Source organism: Mustela erminea, chromosome 19 (genome assembly GCF_009829155.1).
Source record: "Mustela erminea isolate mMusErm1 chromosome 19, mMusErm1.Pri, whole genome shotgun sequence".
NCBI classification, from domain to species: domain Eukaryota; kingdom Metazoa; phylum Chordata; class Mammalia; order Carnivora; family Mustelidae; genus Mustela; species Mustela erminea.
In genome coordinates, this window is record NC_045632.1 from 3,690,781 (window position 1) to 3,713,289 (window position 22,509).

General features: G+C 50.4%; 2 protein-coding genes across 4 annotated transcripts in view; both read left to right on the top strand.

The window, feature by feature from the left end:
• Positions 1-22,509, top strand: part of C5AR2 (complement component 5a receptor 2) — a 53,843-nt gene that overhangs the window by 24,332 nt on the left and 7,002 nt on the right. Inside the window, exon 1 of one of the 3 annotated variants that reach the window (XM_032323909.1) lies at positions 20,169-21,864. The exons of the other annotated variants lie outside the window; for them this stretch is intronic. The gene's annotated coding sequence lies outside the window, so the exon portion shown is untranslated. Of the gene's footprint in view, positions 1-20,168; positions 21,865-22,509 lie in introns of those variants that run through there. 3 annotated transcript variants of the gene reach the window in all.
• C5AR1 (complement C5a receptor 1) lies at positions 888-12,763 on the top strand. Its single transcript, XM_032323912.1, has 2 exons — positions 888-1,087; positions 11,213-12,763. The coding sequence occupies exons 1-2, from the start codon at positions 1,085-1,087 to the stop codon at positions 12,266-12,268; spliced, it is 1,059 nt and encodes a 352-aa protein (XP_032179803.1). The 5' UTR covers positions 888-1,084; the 3' UTR covers positions 12,269-12,763.

Here is a 22,509-nt window from a genome sequence, read left to right on the forward strand (position 1 = left end):
ACTTTAAAGGAGGCACAAGTCAGGGCCTGGTTTGGTCCTTGTCTCGTGCCTTATTGCGGCCTCCCACACTCTTTGTGTCTCTGTGTCAAGTAAATAAATAAATAATTTTTTAAAAAAGGAGAAGACACAGAAAATGAGCCTGTCTCTGTGCTTATCATCACAACCACGCTCATCGCGGGAGGCTCAGGAAGGTTCCCAATGATGTCCACATCCTAATTCCTAGAACCTGTGGTGTGACCTTAAATAGCAAAAGGGACTTTGCTGTTAAGGATCTTGCAATGGGAGATTATCCTGGATTATCCAGGGGGACCTTAAATATAATCACAAGGGGGAGGCAGAGGGGAGTTTGGGACCCACCATAGGAGAGTACGAGATGTGACCCCAGAGGCAGAGATTGGAGTGATGGCCACCAACCAAAGTCCCCAGAAGCTGGAAGAGGCAGGAACCAATTCCCCTCTAGTGCCTCCAGGGACTGGGGAGCACAGCCCTGCTGCTGCCCCGATTTCAGACTTCTGGCCTCCAGATCTGTGACAGGATACATTCCTGGGTTTGTTGGCCACCTTCCAAACCCAAGGCAGGAGGATGTACCAGTCCCCAAGGCCTGGGTCGCCTCCACAGACCTGCTCTGCTTCTCTGAGCTTCAAAGCAACCTGGCCGGGAGGCTGGGGCTCACCATCCCTGCTCCCCAGAACCCTTGGGAGGAATTTGAGCCAGCTGGACCTCTGAGCTTTTTCTGTAGCCACCGGGGACCCTAGAAGGTCCCAAATGGGGAAACTGAGGCCAAGAGAGGGCTTGAGCCTAGAACGCCGGGGGAGGGGCTCTTTTATCTGGATTACACCCTTGTCAGGCGAGGGACTTCCTCAGTTTTGCAAGCCCAGCCTCCCTCCTCTGACTGGAAGGAGGTGTTCGGAACTCTCTGGGTGAGTGCCCCAGATGGGGTGCCCAGTACACAGACCAATAAGAACCCCAGAGGGGAAAGACTGGTCATTTCCTCCCTGGCTCTGCACCCTCCCCTGGGGCTTAGAAACCACAGTCTGTGGGCAGGAGGGACCTTTGATCAGCGGGGACCCTGGGAGACCTGAACATGGTGAGTTCCCCAGAGGGATCATGGGCACAGGCACCACCTCCCTCCCTCTCTCCTTGCTGGGTCTCTCTCCCCCCTCCACCTCTCCCCTTCACACTCTTTCTCCCTCTCCGTCCTCCTCTCTCTGTCCTCCGTCTCCTCCCTTCTCCCTGACCCTCATCTCAGACTCCCCCGGGGCTGGGAGGCAGCTAAGAAGGAAGGACTATCAAGGGATTATAGAGACACCAAGATGCCCTAGAGCTGGAATCCGAAAGGTCCCCAGGGCAGGACACGCGTGCCTTGGGTCTGAACGGATGACGCCCTTCCTCAAGTGGAGAGATCCAGAGGAGGTCTTTCAGGCTTTGGGAATGGCAGGAGGGAAGCGTGGGGGGCTGAAAAGAGCTGACTTGGGAGAAAGAAAGTGACTCATTCTGACTTCAGATGTTCTGAGTTGTAGAGACAGGGAATCTGAGGCTCAGGCAAGAGCAGAAATGGCCCGGGTCCTTTGTGGTTGACCCAGGCTGTCCCGTGGATTCTGTGGGTGTCAGAGGGAGATGGTCTCCAGGCTCAGAGAGGTTCCCCCTGCCATGTGCACCTGTGCCCCCCAGGACGGGCTTCGAGAGAGGCAGGGCTGTGATTTGGTACCTTGTCTGGTTCTTGTCTTGCTTCATCGGGGTGAAAGAGGAAACAGAGGACATAGTAGCTGACCAGGGAGGGGCTTGGCATTGCCTCATCCCACTTTGGAGGCCTGACCAGGACCAACTGGACTTTGAGAAACCAGCTAAGGGCTTTGCCTTCTTTTCCTTTCCATAAAATGATCCCAAATACCAAAGGGTGTTCAGAGAGAAGTCACTCTCCCTGCCCAGCCCAGAGCCTTGGACTCCTTGTCACGGCCCCCAGAGGCGACTGTGGACACCGGCTTGTGTGGGATCCTTCCAGAAAGTCTACAGGTGCTCAAGGACAGAGGTGCAGGGAATGAGGTAGCCGGTAGTCTGGCCAGGGTATCAAATTGAAATAAGCTTCAAATTCTGCCTCTCCTGTGCAAAACACGAGTCCTTTCTTGGAGTTCCCTCTCTTTACCTTGAAGACGGGGGTAACAATCCTACAGTATTAGAACCAACATCATAGGCTCGTTGAGAGTGTTAAATAATACTCGGAAAGCTCTTACCAGGCATACAGTCAGTGCTCAACGCTTGTGATGTGTCTATCCTTTCTGCCCCCTGCAAGTAGAAGTACATTCTGCACCTTAGCCTACATCTTGCTTTTTTTTTCATGATTAACATAGAGTATCTTTAAGCAGTATTTATTGAGCACTTATTGTATGCCCCAGCCCTGTGCTAGACTCTTTGCATTTACATCTATGAGGAAGATGCTGTTATCATCTCTGTGTATTTCCAGGGAATTCCTTCTGTCTTTTTATCCACCATATAATAGTCTACTGGGTGGGTCCATCCCCTCTCAATGGAGAATCTTGGTTGTTTCCTATATTTTGCCTTTAAAGCCAAAGTTACATTGTTGGCCTCAGGTCTGGGTCTCCAGAACTGCCAAGGCTGAGTCCACGGGCAATTTTTATCCTAACGGGTCTTGCCAAATTCACACCCAGCTTCTATGTCCCATCTGCAGTGCAGGAGAGGGTCTGCCTGCCCCCTCACCTGCCCATCTAACTTTTTTTTTTTTTACTTTTTTTAAAAAGGTTTTATTTATTTATTTGCCAGAGAGAGAGATCACAAGTAGGCAGAGAGGCAGGCAGAGAGAGGAGGAAGCAGGTTCCCTGCTGAGCAGAGAGCCCGAAGCAAGGCTTGATCCCAGGACCCTGAGATCATGACCTCAGCCAAAGGCAGAGGCTCAACCCACTGGGCCACCCAGGTGTGCCCCCCGCATCCAACTTCTTTGATTTTTGCCAACCCGTGAGGCAGTTCACTGTGTCCCTCAAGGACTGGAGGCTTGTGTTTTTTGCAGGGTTTAAAAACTGTGAACGCTGAGGGGGGTCACAGAGGTTGTGCAATTCAAGAAAAATGATCGGAGACAAGATGCCCACCTCACTCTCATATCCCATTTCTCCGGGGATGCGACCTCTGATGGCTCCATGGGGTTCTGTGGGTGGATTATTCAGAGATGTGTGGTTGTAGGATGTTTGTAGTTTGTGGCAGGGGAGGGAGAAGCAGACCTTGTCTCCTGTGGATTTTGTGGCTCTGACAGCATCTCTAAGGGGGTCTGTTCTTTTCCTTCCATGGGGGCACGGTTGGCAAGACTTCCCTTCCTGGAAGGTTGGGGGTGGATGGAAGGATCCCCTACAGGAAGCCAGGAGAGGGAGGCCAGGGCCTGGGGCAGAGTTTATGGCGTACCACTTGCACGACTCTGTCTCCTCGGTGCTTTCAAATCCTTCTACTTTGCTTCCTCCTCTTGGCCATGAACCCCCGCCCCCCATCTGCGTTCCCATCTTCAGTGACCTGGAGCTCCTTCTCAGCTCCTCTCTGGTCCTGCTGCCTCTCATCTTACCGTCTCACAGTGGCCAGAGGGATCTTTGTAAACTGAAACTAACCTAGCCCTTCTGTAGCTCAAACTCCCCCCATGGCTCCCCATGACCCAAGGATAAGATACAAATTCTTGAGCATGGATAGCCTGGGTGGCCCTTCCAACTTCATCCTGGCCCCCTGCCGGCCACGCTGGCCTTCTTTCATTTTCTGGTGGGTAGCACATTCCCTGGCTCTCACCTGTGGCTGTGGCTTTGAACGCACTGCCCTGCCCCCCCAACCCTGACCCTCCCAGTGCCCTGTACCATGTAGCCACTCAGGCCTCAAGCTCTCAGAAGTTCTCTCTCAACTCTGCCGCTTGCTACTGGCGGGGAGAACTCAGGAAGCTCTCTTAAGCTCTAAGAGGAGCCTCAGTTTTCCCATCTGTGAGATGGTTGTTGCAACAGTGACAACTCTCATAGGGTTGTTCCGTGGGTTCAATGAGCTCATACAAACCAAGGGCTTAGAATAGAGCTTGAGAACGATGATTGCTATTCTTGTAAGTCCCGTGGCCTCTCCTTTACCCTGTTCTCTGATCCGTGCACGTCTCCTCACGGCCACCATCCTCTCAACATGGCTGGTGAGGGGTGCCTGGCCGGCTGGGTGGGTACATGGTGCGGCTCTTGATTGTGGGGTGGAGGGTTCGAGCCCTGTGTTGGGGGTGGAGGTTACTTAAGTATAAAATATCGGGGAAAGAAACCCAGGCCTCTGGACTTAGGAACAATAGTATCCCATGCTTCTGGATGTTGGGACATCAATACTGTTATGAGTTCGTTAATGAACTAACCCCTGGGAAGGGCTCTGAACTGTGTCTGGCCCCTTTGTAGCTCCAGACCTGCGCTGTCCAATCGGGCAGCGACTAGCCACGTGTGGTTATTGAAATTTAATTAAACCGCCCAAATGTCAGCCCCTTTCACTCGCCCAGTGGCCATATGTTGCTGGTGGCTGCTGTCAAGGACAGGTGCAGAAAGCTCTTATTGGTTGGGGATACAGCCCGTCCTCACCCCACACCGTGCAGGGCTCTCCAACAACACTTAGCCCTCGCTCCTTGGGGGTTCACTCATCCCTCCTTATAATGTCTCTGTGGGTAGGTGCCTGGTGGGTCAGGGTCCCCCAGCTGATTAGCTGATTAACATTAGTGTGGCAAAGAACCCTGCCTAGAACCATGGAACCACAAATTCTTTTATCTTTGCTGTACGATGATGTCTGTTTCTTAGAACGGGCAGGGCACGCACAGGCATGGTTCCTCATACAAGAGGAACAAAAATATACACGGTGAAATGCTTCCTTCCAGTGCCTGCCCCCCCCCAGTCCCCGCCCCTCCCCCTGCTCCCTTGCCCTCCCCCACTTCCCACCTCCCCCCCACCCCCCAGGGGCTAAGCACTGGTACAAGCTTCCTCTATCTGCCTCTAGAGCTGTTCTGGGGATAGAGAGAGAGAGAGAGAGAGAGACAGGTACAGGCTAGAAGTAGAGACAGAGATACAGAGGAGGGAAGGAGAGAGGGAGAGGAAGCCAGTCCTCTTTTTCAGGTTGGCTGCTTTATGCGCCGTCTGGTCCTTGCTTTTTATTATTTTTAAGATTTTATTTTATTTATTTATTGAAAAAGTATCTATATATGTATATTTTGTTGTTGTTTGTTTTTAAGTAATCTCTATACCCAGAGTAGGGCTCAAACTCACAACCCCTGAGATCAAGAGTTGTGTGCTCCAGGCAACGAGCCATCCAGGGGCCCCTGGTGGTCCTTGCTTTCTGGCAGTGGTTCCCCTGGACCTTGGAGCTCTGTCCCCAGCCATGCATCAACCCCTCATTCTCCCAGATGGTGGCATCTGTTGTTCCTGATGTGTCATCCGTCACTTAGCCAGTTCCCTCTTGCTGGACACTCCGGTTATTTTCTTTGTCTTTGTAGGGATGCCCGCAAGTGCGCAACATTTCAAGCCACTTGCACTGGGAGGATCCTGAAAAAGCCGCAGGGTGTTCGAATCAGCACCTTTTATTCCCCCTGCCCTCCTAAAGTCAGGGGAGGGAAAAGGGCCCCAAGAGCTCACACCAGGAAGGAACTTTGTCAGCTGATGTGAGGAGTGGGGAGCCCAAGAGCAGGGTGTGGGGAGGGATGCTCCCCGTTTAGAGTCTGAGTCAAAACCTTCATGTAGGGGCGCCTGGGTGGCTCAGTGGGTTAAGCCGCTGCCTTCGGCTCAGGTCATGATCTCAGGGTCCTGGGATCGAGTCCCACATCGGGCTCTCTGCTCAGCAGGGAGCCTGCTTCCTCCTCTCTCTCTCTGCCTACTTGTGATCTCTCTCTCTGTCGAATAAATAAATAAAATCTTAAAAAAAAAAAAAAACAAAAAACCTTCATGTACCCAGTATTGAGCAGCTGCTAAGGTGGGGAGGATGGGGTGGGGGTGGGGAGAGGGGTGGCGGTGGACCCCTGCTGTGCCTGGCGTTAACCCTTTAGTAAACGGAGCATGGGGATGGGGGTGGGGGAGTGGAGGGATGGGGGTGGGTGGGTCCCAGAAGAAAATGTGAAGGAGCCAGGGAACTGGGGTAGGGAGGTGGGGGTGGGGGAGGGTAGGTGTAAGGCTCCCAGCCGGGCCTATTTAGCCCTAGAAATATCTCAACAATTGGAACTTTGTCTTTTGAACAATTTTCACACTTACAGAAAAATAACAAGAATAGTACAAAGAACTCCCATGTAATCTAGTCTTTACCAGAGTCTCCAAATTTGCTTTATCAATCAGTCGTCTCCCCATCTTTATCCTCACTCTATCATCTGTATCTATGTCTGGGGGTCATCTTTTTTTCTGAATAGTTTGAGGGTAAGGGTAAGCATCACGCCCTTGGGCCCCCAAATACCGTAGTGTTCATTTCTCAAGAGCGATCACCGTCACAGACATGAACAGAGCACAGTTACCCTTGTCGGGAAATTAACATTTGGTGGAATATTAGTGTCTAGGCTGCAGACCCTGTGCAGACTCGCTCTGTTGTTCAAACACGCCCTTTGCCACGGAGGGTTTTTTCTGCCCTGGGCTCCAGCCCAGCATGTCACATGGCATTTGGTTGTCCTGCCTGTGTTGTCCCCGTTCATGAGGAACAAACAATCCCTCACCCTTCCCTTGGGCTCATGACAGTGGCATTGTTTTGTTTGCTTTTTTTTTTTTAATTGAGTAAAATTCACATAACGTATAATTCACTGTATTAATGTGTACGATCCAGTGGTGTTTGTAGGACACTCATTATGTCATGTGGTCGTGAGCTCTGTTTCTAGAACGTCACCCCAGAAGAAGTCACCCCTGAAGCCACCCATGGTGGCTCGCCTCGTTCTTTTTTAGGGCTCAATCCTATTTAATGGGGTGGACCTACCACATGCTGCTCCTCCCCTCCTCAGCCGACACTGACCCTTTCCCTTTGAGTCATGATGTCATCCCCGATATGGTTCCATACCAGCCAGGACCCCCTGGGGCCACCAGCCTGGCCCACTTTCCAGCAACATAAAGGGACTGAGAAATAAAAAAGTGGTTCAGGGAAAGATCTGAGCTTGATCTTGATCATCATAACATGGAGAAATAACGTTTGTATTAGCTGTCCTTTCCTGTGTCCACGCGGAGCGCCAGGCATTTGGCTGCCCGGGTCCCAGAACGTTTGTCATCTTAAATACTCCGCCAGGTGGGTGTTTTGGGGGGTAGGAACCAAAGCCTGTCAATCGAGGTGTCCAGCTCTGGAGATTTCTGTAACAACCATTTCCCTTCTTCTCTGTCCCCTTTCTCCAGGTTGGTGACAAAGTGGCCTTCACGGGCGGGCTAGCCCCCAGGGCCACAGAGTTTGCCACTGGAGTTTCCTCCTCCATCCATAGCCCCTCTTGGAAATGGTCAGGGGCAGCCTGCGCGGGTTTGCATGCCAGCCTGTATAGGTTTGAATCCCAAACTCTGTGACCCAGAACAGGCTATTTCACCTTCTTATGCCTCCAGGTCCGCATTGAGAAAATGGGCACATTAATAGTACCAACTTTTAGGGGGCGTGGCCAGGATCAGAAGAGGTTATGTTATGTCTGGCGCTTGGTAAGCGCCCGGTAACTGCTGGATGCTTCGGCATAATCATTCCATGGGGATTTCACTGCTGTGTCTTGTGTCCCTGGAACACGGATTTGCCTATGAGGCTCTCTCCAGCTCTGCTGCAACTCACAGACTCTCTTTTGGGGGACATGGTACTCAGAACAGCTCGGTTTGGGAAGAAGGGCTCAGGTCCCCTCTGCTCTTTATTTTATTTTATTATGGAAAATTTCAGGGGCGCATGGGTGACTCAGTCATTAAGTGTCTGCCTTCGGCTCAGGTCATGATCCCAGGGTCTTGGGATCAATCCCTGCGTCAGGCTCCCTGCTCAGCGGGAAGCCTGCTTCTCCCTCTGCCCCTCCCCCTGCTTGTGTTCCCTCTCCCACTGTGTCTCCCTCTGTCAAATAAATAAATAAAACTATAAATAAAATAAATAAAACTATATATATATATTTTAATTCAAACACACAGAAGTAGAGAGAATGATACCGTGACCCTCAGGGGACCTGTGACCCCACCTCAACATCTATCAGTGTTTTGCTGTTCTTAGTCACCCACACTCCTCCGTCCTGTCTCCTGCTTCCCAGCGATTTCTTTTGCTGGAGTGTTTTTTTGGAAAAAAAAAATTTTTTTTTTTTAAAGACCTTTAAATGCCGGGGGGAGGGGGAGGCAGGGCACGCCTAGATGGCTCAGCCAGTTAAGGGCCGGACTCTTGATTTCAGCTCAGGTCATGATCATAGGGTTGTGAGATGGAGCCTCAGGTAGGGCTCTGGGCTGGGTGTGCAGCCTGCTTGGGATTCTTTCTCTCCCTCTGCCCCTCTCCCCCCAGTCCCAGCTCACCTGCATGCATGTGGACACACTCCCTTTCTCTGAAAAAGAAAAACAAAGTTAAAAAAAATTTTTTAAAGTAATCTCTACACCCATCATGGGGCTCGAACTTACAACCCTGAGATCAAGAGTTGCACACTCCACCTACCAAGCCAGCCAGGTGCGTTCCATTGCTGGAGCGAATCCAAGACATGGTATTTTACCAGCAATGTATCTTTATCAGAAACAGCTTTTCCCCAGGGGCACTTGGGTGGCTCAGTGGGTTAAGCCTCTGCCTTCAGCTCAGGTCATGATCTCAGGGTCCTGGTCCTCGGCAGGGCGCCTGCTTCTCCCTCTCTCTCTCTGCCTGCCTCTCTGCCTACTTGTGATCTCTGTCAAATAAATAAAATCTTTATAAAAAAAAAAAAGAAACAGCCTTCCCCATCCTTTTTTTAAAGCATAAACACAAAAACCACATCGCCCTCAATAAAACTAGCACCGATTCCTTACTGTTGTCAAATACCCACTCCGTTTTTAAGTGTCCCAGATTGTCTCAAAAATGTCTAATTTAGGGGCAACTGGGTGGCTTAGATGGTTAAGGGTCTACCTTCAGGTCAGGTCATGATCCCAGGGTAGTGGGATCGAGTCCCACAGCTGGCTCCCTGCTTAGTGGGGAGTTGGCTTCTCCCTCTCTTGCTCCCCCTTCTTGTGCTCTTTTGCTCTCTCTCACAAATAAATAAATAAATAAAATCTTAAAAAAAAAAAAGTCTGGTTTTGCAGCTGATTCTTCCAATCAGCGTCCAAATGAGGTCTCTGTATTACCTTTGCTTGATTTGCCTCTAAATCTCTTTTCATCAATGACATTTTCCTTTCCTTTTTTTTCTTTTCTTTTCTTTCTCCCTCCCTCTCTTCCCTTCCTTTTTCTTTCTTCCTCTCTTCCCTTCCCTTTTCTTTCTCCCCCCCCCTTTCTTTCTTTCTCAATGCCATTTATTTGTGGGAGTAAACAGATCATTTGTCCTTAGAGTTTCCTGTGGTCTGATTTCATCCCTATGGTGTTATTTACCATGTTCCTCTCTCCCCCACTTTTCCTGTGGACTGTAGTTTTGTTTTGTTTTGAGAGAGAGAGAGAGAGAGAGAGTAGGGGAAGAGGCAGAGGGAGAGAGAGATCCCAAGCAGTCTCCATGCCCAGAACAGAGCCCAACATGGGGCTCGATCCCTGAGATCACTACCTGAGCCGAAAGCAAGAGTCAGATGCTCAACCGACAGGGCTACCCAGGTGCACAAAGACCAGTAGTTTTTGACCTAGAACCTTGATTAGACTCACGGTCATTCATTTGGCAAGAATTACTCAAAGGCAGTGCTGCGTCCTTTCTAAAGCATCACACGACATAGAACGGAATGTCTGATTGTCTCTCTTCTCCAGACACTGAAGTTGATTGGCTGGTTTGGGCTATGAGCCCAGCCTGTTTGTTGTAAAACTCCCACCAGCCTTTCACCTGGTGGTTTTATTGATGTTGATGGTCCTCATCAAGACCCATCATTTCCTGCATTGTCCTTCCTTCTGCAGGTATCGTTGTTAGGTTTTCCTCTAAAGGATGGCTTTCCCCCATAGACTCTTGCTTTCCCTGAAATTTACCTTGTGCAAAAATGGCAGGATAAATGCTCGAATTGTTCCCTTTCCAGAAAAAAAGTGACCAATGAGTTTGCTTGTTTTTATTATAATTTTGAACTCTTAGCTCTTTATATATTAATGTGTTTCATTTCTTTTTTCCTTCTTCTCCTTCTCCTCTTCCTCCTCCTCCTTCTTTACTCAAATTGGCTCATCTTCAACTAGGGGTCTCTCCCAGGCTCTCTTTGTGTCCTTTTGACATGTCTCTATCATTCTTTTTTTTTTTTTTAATTTTATTTATTTATTTGACACAGAAAGAGAGAGAGAAAGCACACAGAGGGAGAGGGAGAGGGAGGAAGCAGACTCCCTGCTGAGCAGGGAGACTGACATGGGGCTCAATCCCAGGACCCTAGATCATGACCTGAGTCGAAGGCAGATGCTTAACCCACTGAGCCACCCAGGCGAAACTGAGTGTTTTTGGTTCTCCCTTTCCCCTCCCTTATATGCTCTGCCCAAGTCAATGAAGACCTGCGGAGCCACTGCCTTCTCTGGGGAGCTGCCTCAGTGAGCGGAAGGCAGCAAAAGGGGCTGACGGAGGCGATGGTGGGTGCCCATGGGGTAACTACCTAGTACTCTCATCTCAGCTTGTTGGTGACCGTAAAAATAGCTAAGAAGCCCTGTGTTAGAGTACTGAGCAATCAGGACTGGATTTTAACCATTCAGTTGCTGGATCACAGGGCCATCCAGAGACTTCAGCAGGCAGCAAGAGCACAGCAGGGGGACTCATCAGCGTGGAAGGGTTTCCCACTCTTTTTTTTTTTTTTTTTAAGATTTTATTTATTTATTTGACAGAGAGAGATCACAGTAGACAGGCAGGCAGAGAGAGAGAGAGAGAGGGAAGCAGGCTCCCCGCCGAGCAGAGAGCCCGATATGGGACTCGATCCCAGGATCCTGAGATCATGACCTGAGCCGAAGGCAGCGGCTTAACCCACTGAGCCACCCAGGCGCCCAGGGGTTTCCCACTCTTATAAGTGGTCTGACACCCTCGCAGTCTCTCAGCCCTCAACACCCCCATTTTCCTGGGGAGACACCTGGGGCTCCCCGCAGCGGAGCTCCGCCAGGTGTCCTGCACCGGCCCGCAGTCTCACCCTCCCTTTGCCTCTTTGACTCCCTCCAGGCGTCTTTGGAGTACAGCACTTCTGAGTACTTCGACTATGGCACTGCCACCCTGGACCCCAACATGTCTGTGGACCAGTCTCCCAGCACCCGCAGGCTGTCCGTTCCCGACACCATCGCCCTGGTGCTCTTCTCTGTCGTCTTCCTGATAGGGGTGCCGGGCAACGCCCTAGTGGTCTGGGTGACCAGGTACGAGTTCCAACGGACCATCAACGCCATCTGGTTTCTCAACCTGGCGGTGGCCGATCTCCTGTCCTGCCTGGCACTGCCCATCCTGTTTGCCGCCACTGTGCAGCACGGCCACTGGCCCTTCGGTGGCACCGCCTGCCGCATCCTGCCCTCACTTATCCTGCTCAACATGTACGCCAGCATCTTTCTCCTGGCCGCCATCAGCGCCGACCGCTTTCTGCTGGTGTTTAACCCCATCTGGTGCCAGAACTACCGGGGCGCGCGGCTGGCCTGGGGGACCTGCGGCGTGGCCTGGATGGTGGCCCTGCTGCTCACCATCCCCTCCTTCCTCTTCCGCCGGGTGCGCACGGACTACTTTCCCTTGCGGACAACCTGCGGTGTGAACTATGGCTCGGATGGGGTCCTGGTGGAGAGAGGCGTGGCTCTCCTCCGGCTGATTGTGGGCTTCCTGTGGCCGCTGGTGACGCTGACCATCTGTTACACCTTCCTCCTGTTCCGGACCTGGAGCCGCAGGGCCACGCGCTCCACCAAGACACTCAAGGTGGTGGTGGCCGTGGTGACCAGCTTCTTCATCTTCTGGCTGCCCTACCAGGTGACGGGGCTGATGCTGGCGGTGTTCCCCAAGAGCTCGGAGAAATTTACCTCCGTGTCTAGCCTGGACTCCCTGTGTGTGGCCTTTGCTTACATCAACTGCTGTATAAACCCCATCATCTACGTGGTGGCTGCCCAGGGATTCCACAGCCGCTTCCTCAAGTCCCTCCCGGCCAGGCTGCGGCAGGTGCTGACCGAGGAGTCCCTGAGCAGGGACAGCAAGTCCTTCACCCTCTCCACGGTGGACACCCCAGCCCCGAAGAGCCAGCCGGTGTGAGGGGAGGGCCTCCCAGCCTCCCTCCCATCTGCTCAGTGCTCGCCCCTCTTTCCCGCCTGTCCCTTCTCTCTCTGCCTCTCTTGCTCCCAGCCCTTGGTGCGGTGCTGATGTTTTTGAGTGAATGTTCCTCCATTCCTTTCCATCTTTCCCAGACGGGTCCTCCCGCGCTTGCAGGATGAACGGGCCCCTCTAGGGACCCTCGACTTTTCTTTCCATCCAAGGGCTTTGGAAAGCAAGCAGAAACCAGTATTACTGGCAGCTCCCCCAACGGGTGTCCCCTCTGTCTGTCCGTGCGCAAGGGCAGGTGGTGAATAGAACACATTGGACACAGAGAAAACAGACACATGGAAACATTCCAACCTTTAAACGATGATGATGTATTTATTTTATAAATACATGGGGAAAAAAACTGTAAGGACCCTCTCAAAACATATTCTGGTCAAGGACAAGGCAAAATTCACTGGCTAAGCTTTTCTCAGCGAATTGGTTTAAAGACAAGCAGCAAGTTAAACTGTTATGTAATTGGGTTTTGAGAAAATGCATAAAGTCCAAAGATGTTACATGTTCTGGTGGAGAGCCGATGTGAAGGAGAGGTTGGGAAACATTGGTTGGGGATCTCGGGGAAAGATGGTCACAGGGAAATTTGACTTTTTACTTCATAAACTGCTGTTTTGTGTGCACTTCTCAAAAAGAAAGAAAAGAAACTTTTCTTTAGACATAAAGAAACTTTGAATTTTGCTCTTGCTGTGAATTCCCATGCAGTTGTAAGAAATGATACAGGGGATCTTGTGTGCCCTTGACCTGCTTCACTATGGGAAGCTCTTGCAAAATGATGTTACAAGATCATTACTAGGATGTTGGGGCGCTTGGGTGGCTTAGTGGGGTAAAGCCTCTGCCTTCTGCTCGGGTCATGATTCCAGGGTCCTGGGATGGAGCCCCGCGTTGGGCTCTCTGCTCAGTAGGAGCCTGCTTCCTCCTCTCTCTCTTCCTGCCTATCTGCCTACTTGTGATCTCTGTCTGTCAAATAAATAAATAAATAATCTTAAAAAAGAAATCATTACTAGGATGTTGACATTGATACCCTCGAGGGGCAGGACATGTTCATCACCACTGGCATCCCTTTTATGCCCCTTGTCAGCCACCCCCATGTCCCTCCAGCCTCCCAGCCCTATCCCGGACCCTTGACAACCATGATTCTGCTCTCCACATTTGCCCTTTCAAGGAATGCTCTATCAATCATGTAACATTTCGACTTAAAAAAAAAAGTCTGGGGGGCGCCTGGGTGGCTCCGTGGGTTAAAGCCTCTGCCTTCGGCTCAGGTCATGATCTCAAGGTCCTGGAATCGAGTCCTGCATCTGGCTCTCTGTTCAGCAGGGAGCTTGTTTCCCTCCTTTTTCTGCCTGCTTCTCTGCCTACTTGTGATCTCTGTCAAATAAATAAATAATCTTAAATCTTAATCTTAAAAAAAAGTCTGGGGGAGCCTGGGTGGCTTAGTGGGTTAAGCATCTGACCCTTGATTTCGGCAGCTCATGATCTGGGGTCCTGGGATCAAGCCCCGCTTTGGGAGGAGGCATTGTCTGAGCTCAGTGGGGAATCTGCCTAGATTCTCTCCACCCCCCACCCCCGCTGCTCCTCCCACTGCTTTTCTTCTTAAAGTAGAAAAAACTAGTCTGCAGCACTTGAATAATGAAAATTTAAAAAACCAACAACATCGTAATGTCATGTTATTTATAAATAACTTTAAAACATTTCTCTGGTGTTTTGTGTGTGTGCGTGCTTGTGTGTGGATTGGCTAGAAATATTGTACAGACCAGCACAGTCCGACAGAAATATGATGCGAGTCCCCCGGTAGTTTTCAATTTACTAGTTGTTACTCTAAAAAATTAAGGAGGACCAGGGGCGCCTGACTGACTCAGGGGAGGGTGAGCCTCTTGATCTCAAGGTTGTGAGCTTAAGCCCCATGTTGGGTGTGGAGATGACTTAAATAAATACATTAACTTAAAAATATTAAGAAGAGGGACGCCTGGGCAGCTAAGGTGGTTAAGTGACTGCCTTCGGCTCAGGTCATGATCCTGGAGTCTCAGGATTGAGTCCTGTGTCGGGCTCCCTGCTCAGCAAGGAGTCTGCTTCTCCCTCTGACCTTCTCACCTCTCATGCTCTCTCTCACATAAATAAATAAAATCTTAAAAAAAATTAAAAGATGAAATAATAGTAATGTATTTTATGATTTAATTATATGTTAACAATTATACTGATATATTAATTATATCATATGAATATTATATATTATTTGTGTATTTTATGAATAACAATGTTACATAATTGTTATACAAAATTATATTTGTGATTAGATAATATGAAACCTAATTGCATTTCATGATATAGAAAATGTATATTAACATATTAACACTATATTAATACAGTATTGTAATAATAATGCTACTAATATATTTTATTATATTATATAATAATACTTAATACATAAAATATTATTACAGTCATGCTATATTTTCCCTAACACAATATATCCAAAATATATTTTTAAAGATTTTATTTACTGGGGTGCCTTGGTGGCTCAGTGGGTTAAAGCCTCAGCCTTCGGCTCAGGTCATGGTCTTGGGGTCCTGGGATCGAGCCCTGCATAGAGCTCTCTGCTCTGCAGGGAGTCTGCTTCCCTTCCTCTCTCTGCCTGCCTCTCTGCCTACTTGTGATCTCTGTCTGTCAAATAAATAAATAAAATATTTAATAAAAAAAAGATTTTATTTACTTATTTGAGAGAGAGAGAGAGAGCGCAAGTGAGTGCGGGGGTGGGGGGGAGGGCGGGCAGAGGGAGAGAGAGAGAATCCCAGGCAGACTCCCCGCTGGGCACGGAGCCCATCATGGGGCTCGATCTCACAACACTGAGATCATGACCTGAGCCAAAATCAAGTCCGATGCTTAACTGAGCTACTCAGGTGCCCCCAAGTCTTCAAAATCTTGGGTATGTGTCACACACAGCATGTCTCAATTCGGACTGGTCCATTTCAGTTGCACGGCCACACGGGGCTGGTGGCCTTTCCAAAGCAGACAATGTGGGTATAGCCTCATCCTTCCTCTTTGAAACAGCAGGTTGAGCCCAGGAACAGCCCTCAGGGCTGGGCTGGGTTCTTGTGTGACTGCAGACAAATGCTTTTGGATCCTGCTAGGGCAGTATTGTCCTATCTGCCCAGGTAACAACTTTCATATAAAGGCAATGCCTCGGGGGCGCCTGGGTGGCTCCGTCAGTTGAGCATCAGACTCATCAGACTCTTGATTTTGGCTCAGGTCATGATATCAGGGTCAGGTATCAAGCCCAGTGTCAGGCTCCCTGCTGAGCAGGGAGTGAACCCGTTTGAGATTCTCTCTCTCTCCCTCTGCCCCTCCCCACCACCCCGCGCGCACGCGCGCGCGCTCTTGTGCGTGCGTGCCCGCCCCCTCTTTCAAATAAGTAAATACATTTAAAAAAAAATAAAGACACTCTCTAAGCATGTAGAACAGGTGCTCTGTTGGGCTTCTAGAAGGTGCTGTGTGTGGTTTTGGTAATAAATGTCAGGACATGTGCAGATCTCCAGGCACCACGGTCGTTGGCGGAGACCGAAGCCTCAGGTCTGGGGGGAGGCACCTGGTACCACCCCAAGAGACCCCTGTGATCTTGGATGTCCCTTCTTCTTCTTCCTTTTTTTTTTTAACGATTTTATTTATTTGACAGAGAGAGACACAGCGAGAGAGGGAGCATGAGCAGGGGGAGCAGGAGAGGGAGAAGCAGGCTTCCCGCTGAGCAGGGAGCCGGATGCGGGGCTCCATCCCAGGACCCCAGGATCATGACCTGAGCTGAAGGCAGAGGCTTAAGGACTGAGCCACCCAGGCGCCCCTTGGATGTCCCTTCTAGCTAGACAGCCAACATCCCTCCCCGCCCTCTTCCCACAGCTGGGTGTCCTCTCTCTGAGACCCTTTCTTGCTGCCTCCAATCGGCAGAGTTTCTTCCTCAGCCCTTAAAGGCTGGCGTTCTGGGGTTCTCTGTCTCCAACATGCTGCCCCCAGTTACAGCTTCACTGATACCTTCTCGGCTCTCTCTTGTGATGTGCCCTGGGCAACCCCCTGACCTTGCTCCAGTTGACCTTGTCACGTTCTTGAAAGCCTTCCCCTCCCCTCTAATCCCCATCCCAGGGAAGCCCTACAGTCCACAAAGTTACCAAGCCTGTGCCTGGGACCCAGGCTGGAGGCCACCCCCTTCACACCCAACACCCTTCCAGGTCGAAGCTCCCCCATCTTCCCAGACTTGGGTCTCTGCCTTGCTTCCTGTCTGGTCTTCCGGCGGCTGGCCTGTTTTTAAAAGATCATCCCTGTCCCTACTCTTTTTTTTTTTTTTTTTTTTAAGATTTTATTTATTTGGGGTGCCTGGGTGGCTCAGTGGGTTAAGCCTCCGCCTTTGCAGGTTGTGATCCCAGGGTTCTGCGGGGATTGAGCCCCGCATTGGGCACTCTGCTCTGCAGGGAGCCTGCTTGCCCCCTCTCTCTGCCTGCCTCTCTGCCTACTTGTGATCTCTGTCTGCCAAATAAATAAATAAAATCTTAAAAAAAAAAGATTTTATTTATTTGACAGAACACAAGCAAGCAGGGGGAGCAGCAGGCAGAGGGAAAGGGAGAAGGAGGCTCCCCATTGATCAGGGAGCCCGATGCGGAGCTCACTCCCAGGACCATGGGATCATAACCTGAGCCAAAGGCAGACGCTTAAGCCACTGAGCCACCCAGGCACTGTCCCTATTCTACCTTCTGTCAGGATGAAGCCTCCTCCAGGAAGTCCTTCTTGACTTCCTCCTCTACCCCCCATTCCCCCCATGCCCTCTCTCCATCTCTGTTCCTGGCCAGATGTTAGATTTCCTGGAGGGGGCGCTGTAGGCAGTGAGGTCTTTTCCTCGCTCTGATCTGGGAAGGAGATGCTGTTCCTAGTGCCAGATCCCACAGTGGTCTTCTAGAAACACTTGGAGGCCAGCCAGTGTGGATCCAGGTGGCTTCTCTGAGGTGTTGATCAGCCCTGCCGGGGAGGGAAGTAGGCCAAAGGGCCAGGCCGTTGCCACATCTGGGGCTTGGGGGATCTGCTGCATCAACAAGTCCCGAAGAGGAAGTGGTGGGAAAGGAAGTGGATAATTGGGTTTGGCTGAGTTATCTGTGTCCGTCCCCGGCCACACCCCCACCCCCACCACCAAGTCCCCTGTCACCCACACACCCACCCACCTAAGCCTCGGACCAGGCTCTCCAGGACCTGGATCAGAGCCTCCTCCCCTGCGTCTGTGTTATGTGACCTTCCCCGGGCCCCACACCTCTGACCTCCAGGATCAGGTCACTCCAGGTTTCAAGCTGATAGGAACATGATGTGAGCCACAGAAGGCAGCTTGCGTTTTTCCAGCAGCTAAGCAAAGAGAGATAAGCAAAGAGCAAACAAAAGAATCAGATAACATGCATTTGGGTGATATATTTTATTTTTTTTATTTTTGGGGTGATATATTTTATTAAGCCAAATATATTTAAAGTATTATCATTTTAATAGGTGATCAATAGAGCAGGTTATCAAGAGATCTCACATTGCTTTTTTTTTTTTTTAAGATTTTATTTATTTATTTGACAGAGAGAGAGAGATCACAAGTAGGCACAGAGGCAGGCAGAGAGAGAGGGGGAAGCAGGCTCCCTGGTGAGCAGAGAGGCAGGCAGAGAGAGGGGGAAGCAGGCTCCCTGGTGAGCAGAGATCCCAATGCAAGGCTCGATCCCAGGACCTTGAGATCATGACCTGAGCCAAAGGCAGTGACTTAACCCATTGAGTCACCCAGGTGCCCCTCACATTAGTTCTTCTTACCCATCTTTGAAGTCTGGGGTGTATTTTCCACTCACAGCATCTCAGAGGCCCTCACATTCCAAATGCCTGGGAGCCTCCTGGGGCCAGTGGCTACCATACTGGACAGCAGAGGACTTGAGAGAACGCCTTCACTAATGTCCAGACCATCTATGAAACTCTAACACCCAGTAGCTGGAGCCCTATCTGTCTAACACTCCCAAGCTCTAATGTGACGTTCTAGAATCCCATGATTCAAATAGTCTGCAACTCACACTGTTGGATCCCTTGGATCCAATAGCCTAGGGTTCCAATGTTCTACGAGTCTGTAATTTCAAGACTTCAGAGTCTTTGACCTAGATCAGGAGTCAGCAAACTCCAGCCTGGGGGCCAAATGTGGCCCACTGCTTGTTTTTGTAAATAAAGTTTTACTGAAACACGGTTATGGCCATTCAGTCTATGGCCACTTTCATGCCACCACGGCAGATTGAGTCACTGTGGCAGGGACCACAAGGGACCTCTTGGCCAGCAAAACCCCAAATATTTACTCCTTGTTATTTTACTGAAAAAGTTTACTGAGCCTTGATGTTGAGATTCAAAGACTCGAAGACTGATGGTGGTTTTTACGATTGCTCGTTTGACGGTTGATCTTGACAGCTCACACGATGTTACCTACACTCTTTTCTGTGCATCAAATATCACGTAATAATATACATTGTTCAAAAGGGACTTGTTTCCCCATATTAGGCATTCATTTATCCTTTCAGATTTCTATAATTGTGTCAGGTCGGGACACCTGGCCGGCTCAGTTGGTGGAGTTTGTGACTCTTGATCTTGGGGTCGTAGGTTCGAACCCCACCTTATGGGTAGTGATTACTTAAAACGAAAATTTCTAAAAAAAATAAATTAATTTAAAAATTAGGTTAGGGGGGCACCTGGGTGGCTTAGTGGTTTAAAGCCTCTGCCTTCAGCTTGGGTCATGATCCTAGGGTCGAGCCCCATATCAGGCTCTCTGCTTGGCGGGGAGCCTGCTTCCTCCTCTCTCTCTTTCTCTCTCTGCCTGCCTCTCTGCCTACTTGTGATCTCTGTCTTTCAAATAAGCAAATGAAATCTCAAAAAAAAAAAAAAATTAGGTTAGGTTGGGCGCCTGGGTGGCTCAGTTGGTTGAGTGACTGCCTTCGGCTCAGGTCATGATCCCAGACTTCCAGGATCAAGTTCCCGCATTGGGCTCCCAGCTCCTTGGGGAGTCGGCTTCTCCCTCTGATCTTCTCTCCCACGCTCTCTCTCACTCATTCTCTCTCAAATAAATAAATAAATAAATAAATTTTTAAAAAATTAGGTTAGGTTGAACTCTAAGAAACTGCCAAACTTCATCCTATTTTTGGGGTGAAGGGGTGTAATGACTTATTATTCATTACTTTAAAAATTGTAAAATACAAGTCACATAAAATTCACCATCCATGGCATTTAGTACATTGCCGGTGGGTGCAACTGTCACCATTCTCTTGTTCTGAAACATTTGCATCACCCCAAAAAACCCCATCCACCCCCCACCCAGCCCCTGGCAACCGCTAAACTGTTTTCTCGTTACAGATTTGCTGGAATGCAACCCATTTTTTTTTAAAGATTTTATTTCTTGGGGCGCCTGGGTGGCTTAGTGGGTTACGCCTCTGCCTTTGACTCAGGTCATGACCCTAGGGTCCTGGGATCAAGCTCCTGAGCTCCGCATCAGGCTCTCTGCTCAGCAGGGGGCCTGCTCCCCCCACCCACCCCCCGCCTACTTGTGATCTCTCTGTCAAATAAATAAATAAATAAAAGATTTTATTTCTTTAGTTGTGTGTGTGTGTGAGAGAGAGCAAGAGCACAAGCTGGGGGAGCAGCAGAGGGAGAGGGAGAAGCAGGCTCCCTACAGAGCAGGGAGCCCGATGTGGGACTAAATCCCAGGACCCTAGGATCATGACCTGAGCCAGAGGCAGAGGCTTAAGGGACTGAGCCACCCAGGCGCTCCACAACCGTTTTGACACACAACATGGCAATTTTCCATGTCAACGTCACTGTCTCAGATCTTCTTCTTCTAGCTACCCCCATGATGAGGGGCTGGTACTTGGATCTTTTGGAGTGGCTATAAAAAGAAATCCCACCCCTAGAGCAGACCCTCCTTTACTATTAAAGCTGTGTCCCCGGGGTGCGCCTGGATGGCTCAGTGGGTTAAGCCTCTGCCTTGGGGTCAGGTCATGATCTCAGGGTCCTGGGATTGGGCCCCACATGAGACTTTGCATCTGACTTTCTGCTCAGGCAGAAAGCCTCACCCCCCACCCCCGAATCTGAGAAACGTGAGAAACGTGCGCCCCAAGGCTCAGGGGCCGCGGTGTTTATGAAACCCTACTGATCTGAGAGACACCCCCCTGTGAACTTGAGATCAGGGGAAGTTTGGGCTGATGAAGGACAGTCCCCACCCTGCACTTCTGCTGTCGTCATCTCATCGGGAGGGTCTGGGGCCAGGACAAGGCTCCGCCAAGACGCTGTCACCATGGGAGAGGATGGGACATGTCACAGGTCACATAGTGAGCTTGTTTGTTGACTCAAAATAACTTCCTCTAACAACACGATTTTATTCCCTAAACAACATCAAAGGAAATGTGTAAATCTATCCCCTCGAGCCCAAGGCACGCACAGAGCAACGGTACACCCACACACACAGAAGAACCGCGGACTAAGCGTTCTGAAACTGGAGAACAACTTCCTCTTGCTAAGCCTTCTTGAAATGGAAATTTTAAGTTCCATTGTATTCTTTTCATCCTTGTTAATTCAACACGTCAGTAATGTCGGTAGGCATAGCTGATGTGCCCATGTGCCCCGAACCCACCGAAGCACTTGAAATCTCTTTACGCATTTGCTGCTGGTGGCAGAACGGCCATTGCACAGAGGAGGGAATTGAGGCCCAGAGAGGCCGAGGCCCCCGGTCTCACCCATGGTGGACCTGGACTATGAATCTCATCATTCTGGCCCTCAAGTTCACGTTCTCGGCCCCGCACCTGGGCTGGGACGGAGGTTAGGAACCACGATGGTCAACATGTTCCCATTTCAGAGACGGGAAGCTGCAGGAACAGGATGGAGGGGGTGGTTCTGTCTGCCCTGTGGTTGGTGGCCTTGGCCTTTTTGTTGGGAATGTGACCCTGAGCTGTCTCCCTCAGTCCACAGAAGGCGGGAGGAATATTTATCTGTCTTCAAGGCTCTGCAGAGGGCAGAGAGAGGGGGCTGGTACACAGCTGGAGGCTGGGAGGAGGGTAGCGGGCTGTGTGTGGGTGCTCTCTGAGGATGACGTCAGAGGGCCCCCTGGAGGAGTGAGTTCCAGCCAAGACCCCCAGGTCTTTGAGGTCAGACCGCATGCAGGTCCAGCTTCCAGGAACTGGTGGCATTGCTGCTGGGGTTGGTGACCCTGGGTCAACTCTCCACCCACCTGAGTTCTCTCCAGTTTCATTTGCTGCCCAGTAATTTTGGGATGTGTGAGTCATGGGAAGAATACAGGACAAACACACCCTTGGAGTAGGAAAAGGCCATTCCCATTTTCCCCCTGCTTGTGAAGATTTGCTGGGGCCCAGGAAGTGGCAGTGCTCAGCGTCCCGTAGGAGCTCTGGCAAGGGGGACGGACTTCCAGGAATTCACCAGCTGTCGGACGCTGGGAGAGACCCCAGCCCTCCTGGGTCTTGGCTGCGAGTCCGGATAGGGTTTCCAAGTGGCATCTGGTCAAGGTGAGGATGGAGGGAAGGAGGCGGAGGGAGGGACGGAGGGAGAGAGGATGGCATTGGGCCATCTCAGCTTTTTTTTTTTTTTTTTAAGATTTTATTTATTTATTTGACAGAGAGAGAGATCACACATAGGCGGAGAGGCAGGGCGGTGGGGGAAGCAGGCTCCCTCCCTCCCCCAGCAGAGCCCGACGTGGGGCTCGATCCCAGGACCCTGAGATCATGACCTGCGCCGAAGGCAGAGGCTTAACCCACTGAGCCACCCAGGCGCCCTGTCATCTCAGCTTTGAAGGCGAATACTTTTCAGAATTTGGAATCAGATGGAGAATTGGAGAGGTGGGATTTTATGACCACCACACTGGAATTCCAGGCTCTTGGCATTCTCGTGGGCGGCCCAACAGAAAAGCTTCCGGTCAAAGTGTCCACACATCTGGCACACTCAGGTGTAGGGCAAAGGGCCATTCTCCAAACTCCAGGAGCCCTTGCATTTTCTGGAAAATCCATCCAACGGCCACTTGTCCAGTGAACTAGCCTTTTGACTCACCAATTCTGCTTCCTAAGAAGGAAGATTTAATTTTAGTTCCACGGATAACAGACACACACGTCAGAGCTGGGAAGCTCTGTGTGTCTCCACGAGCTGGGTGTGCACAG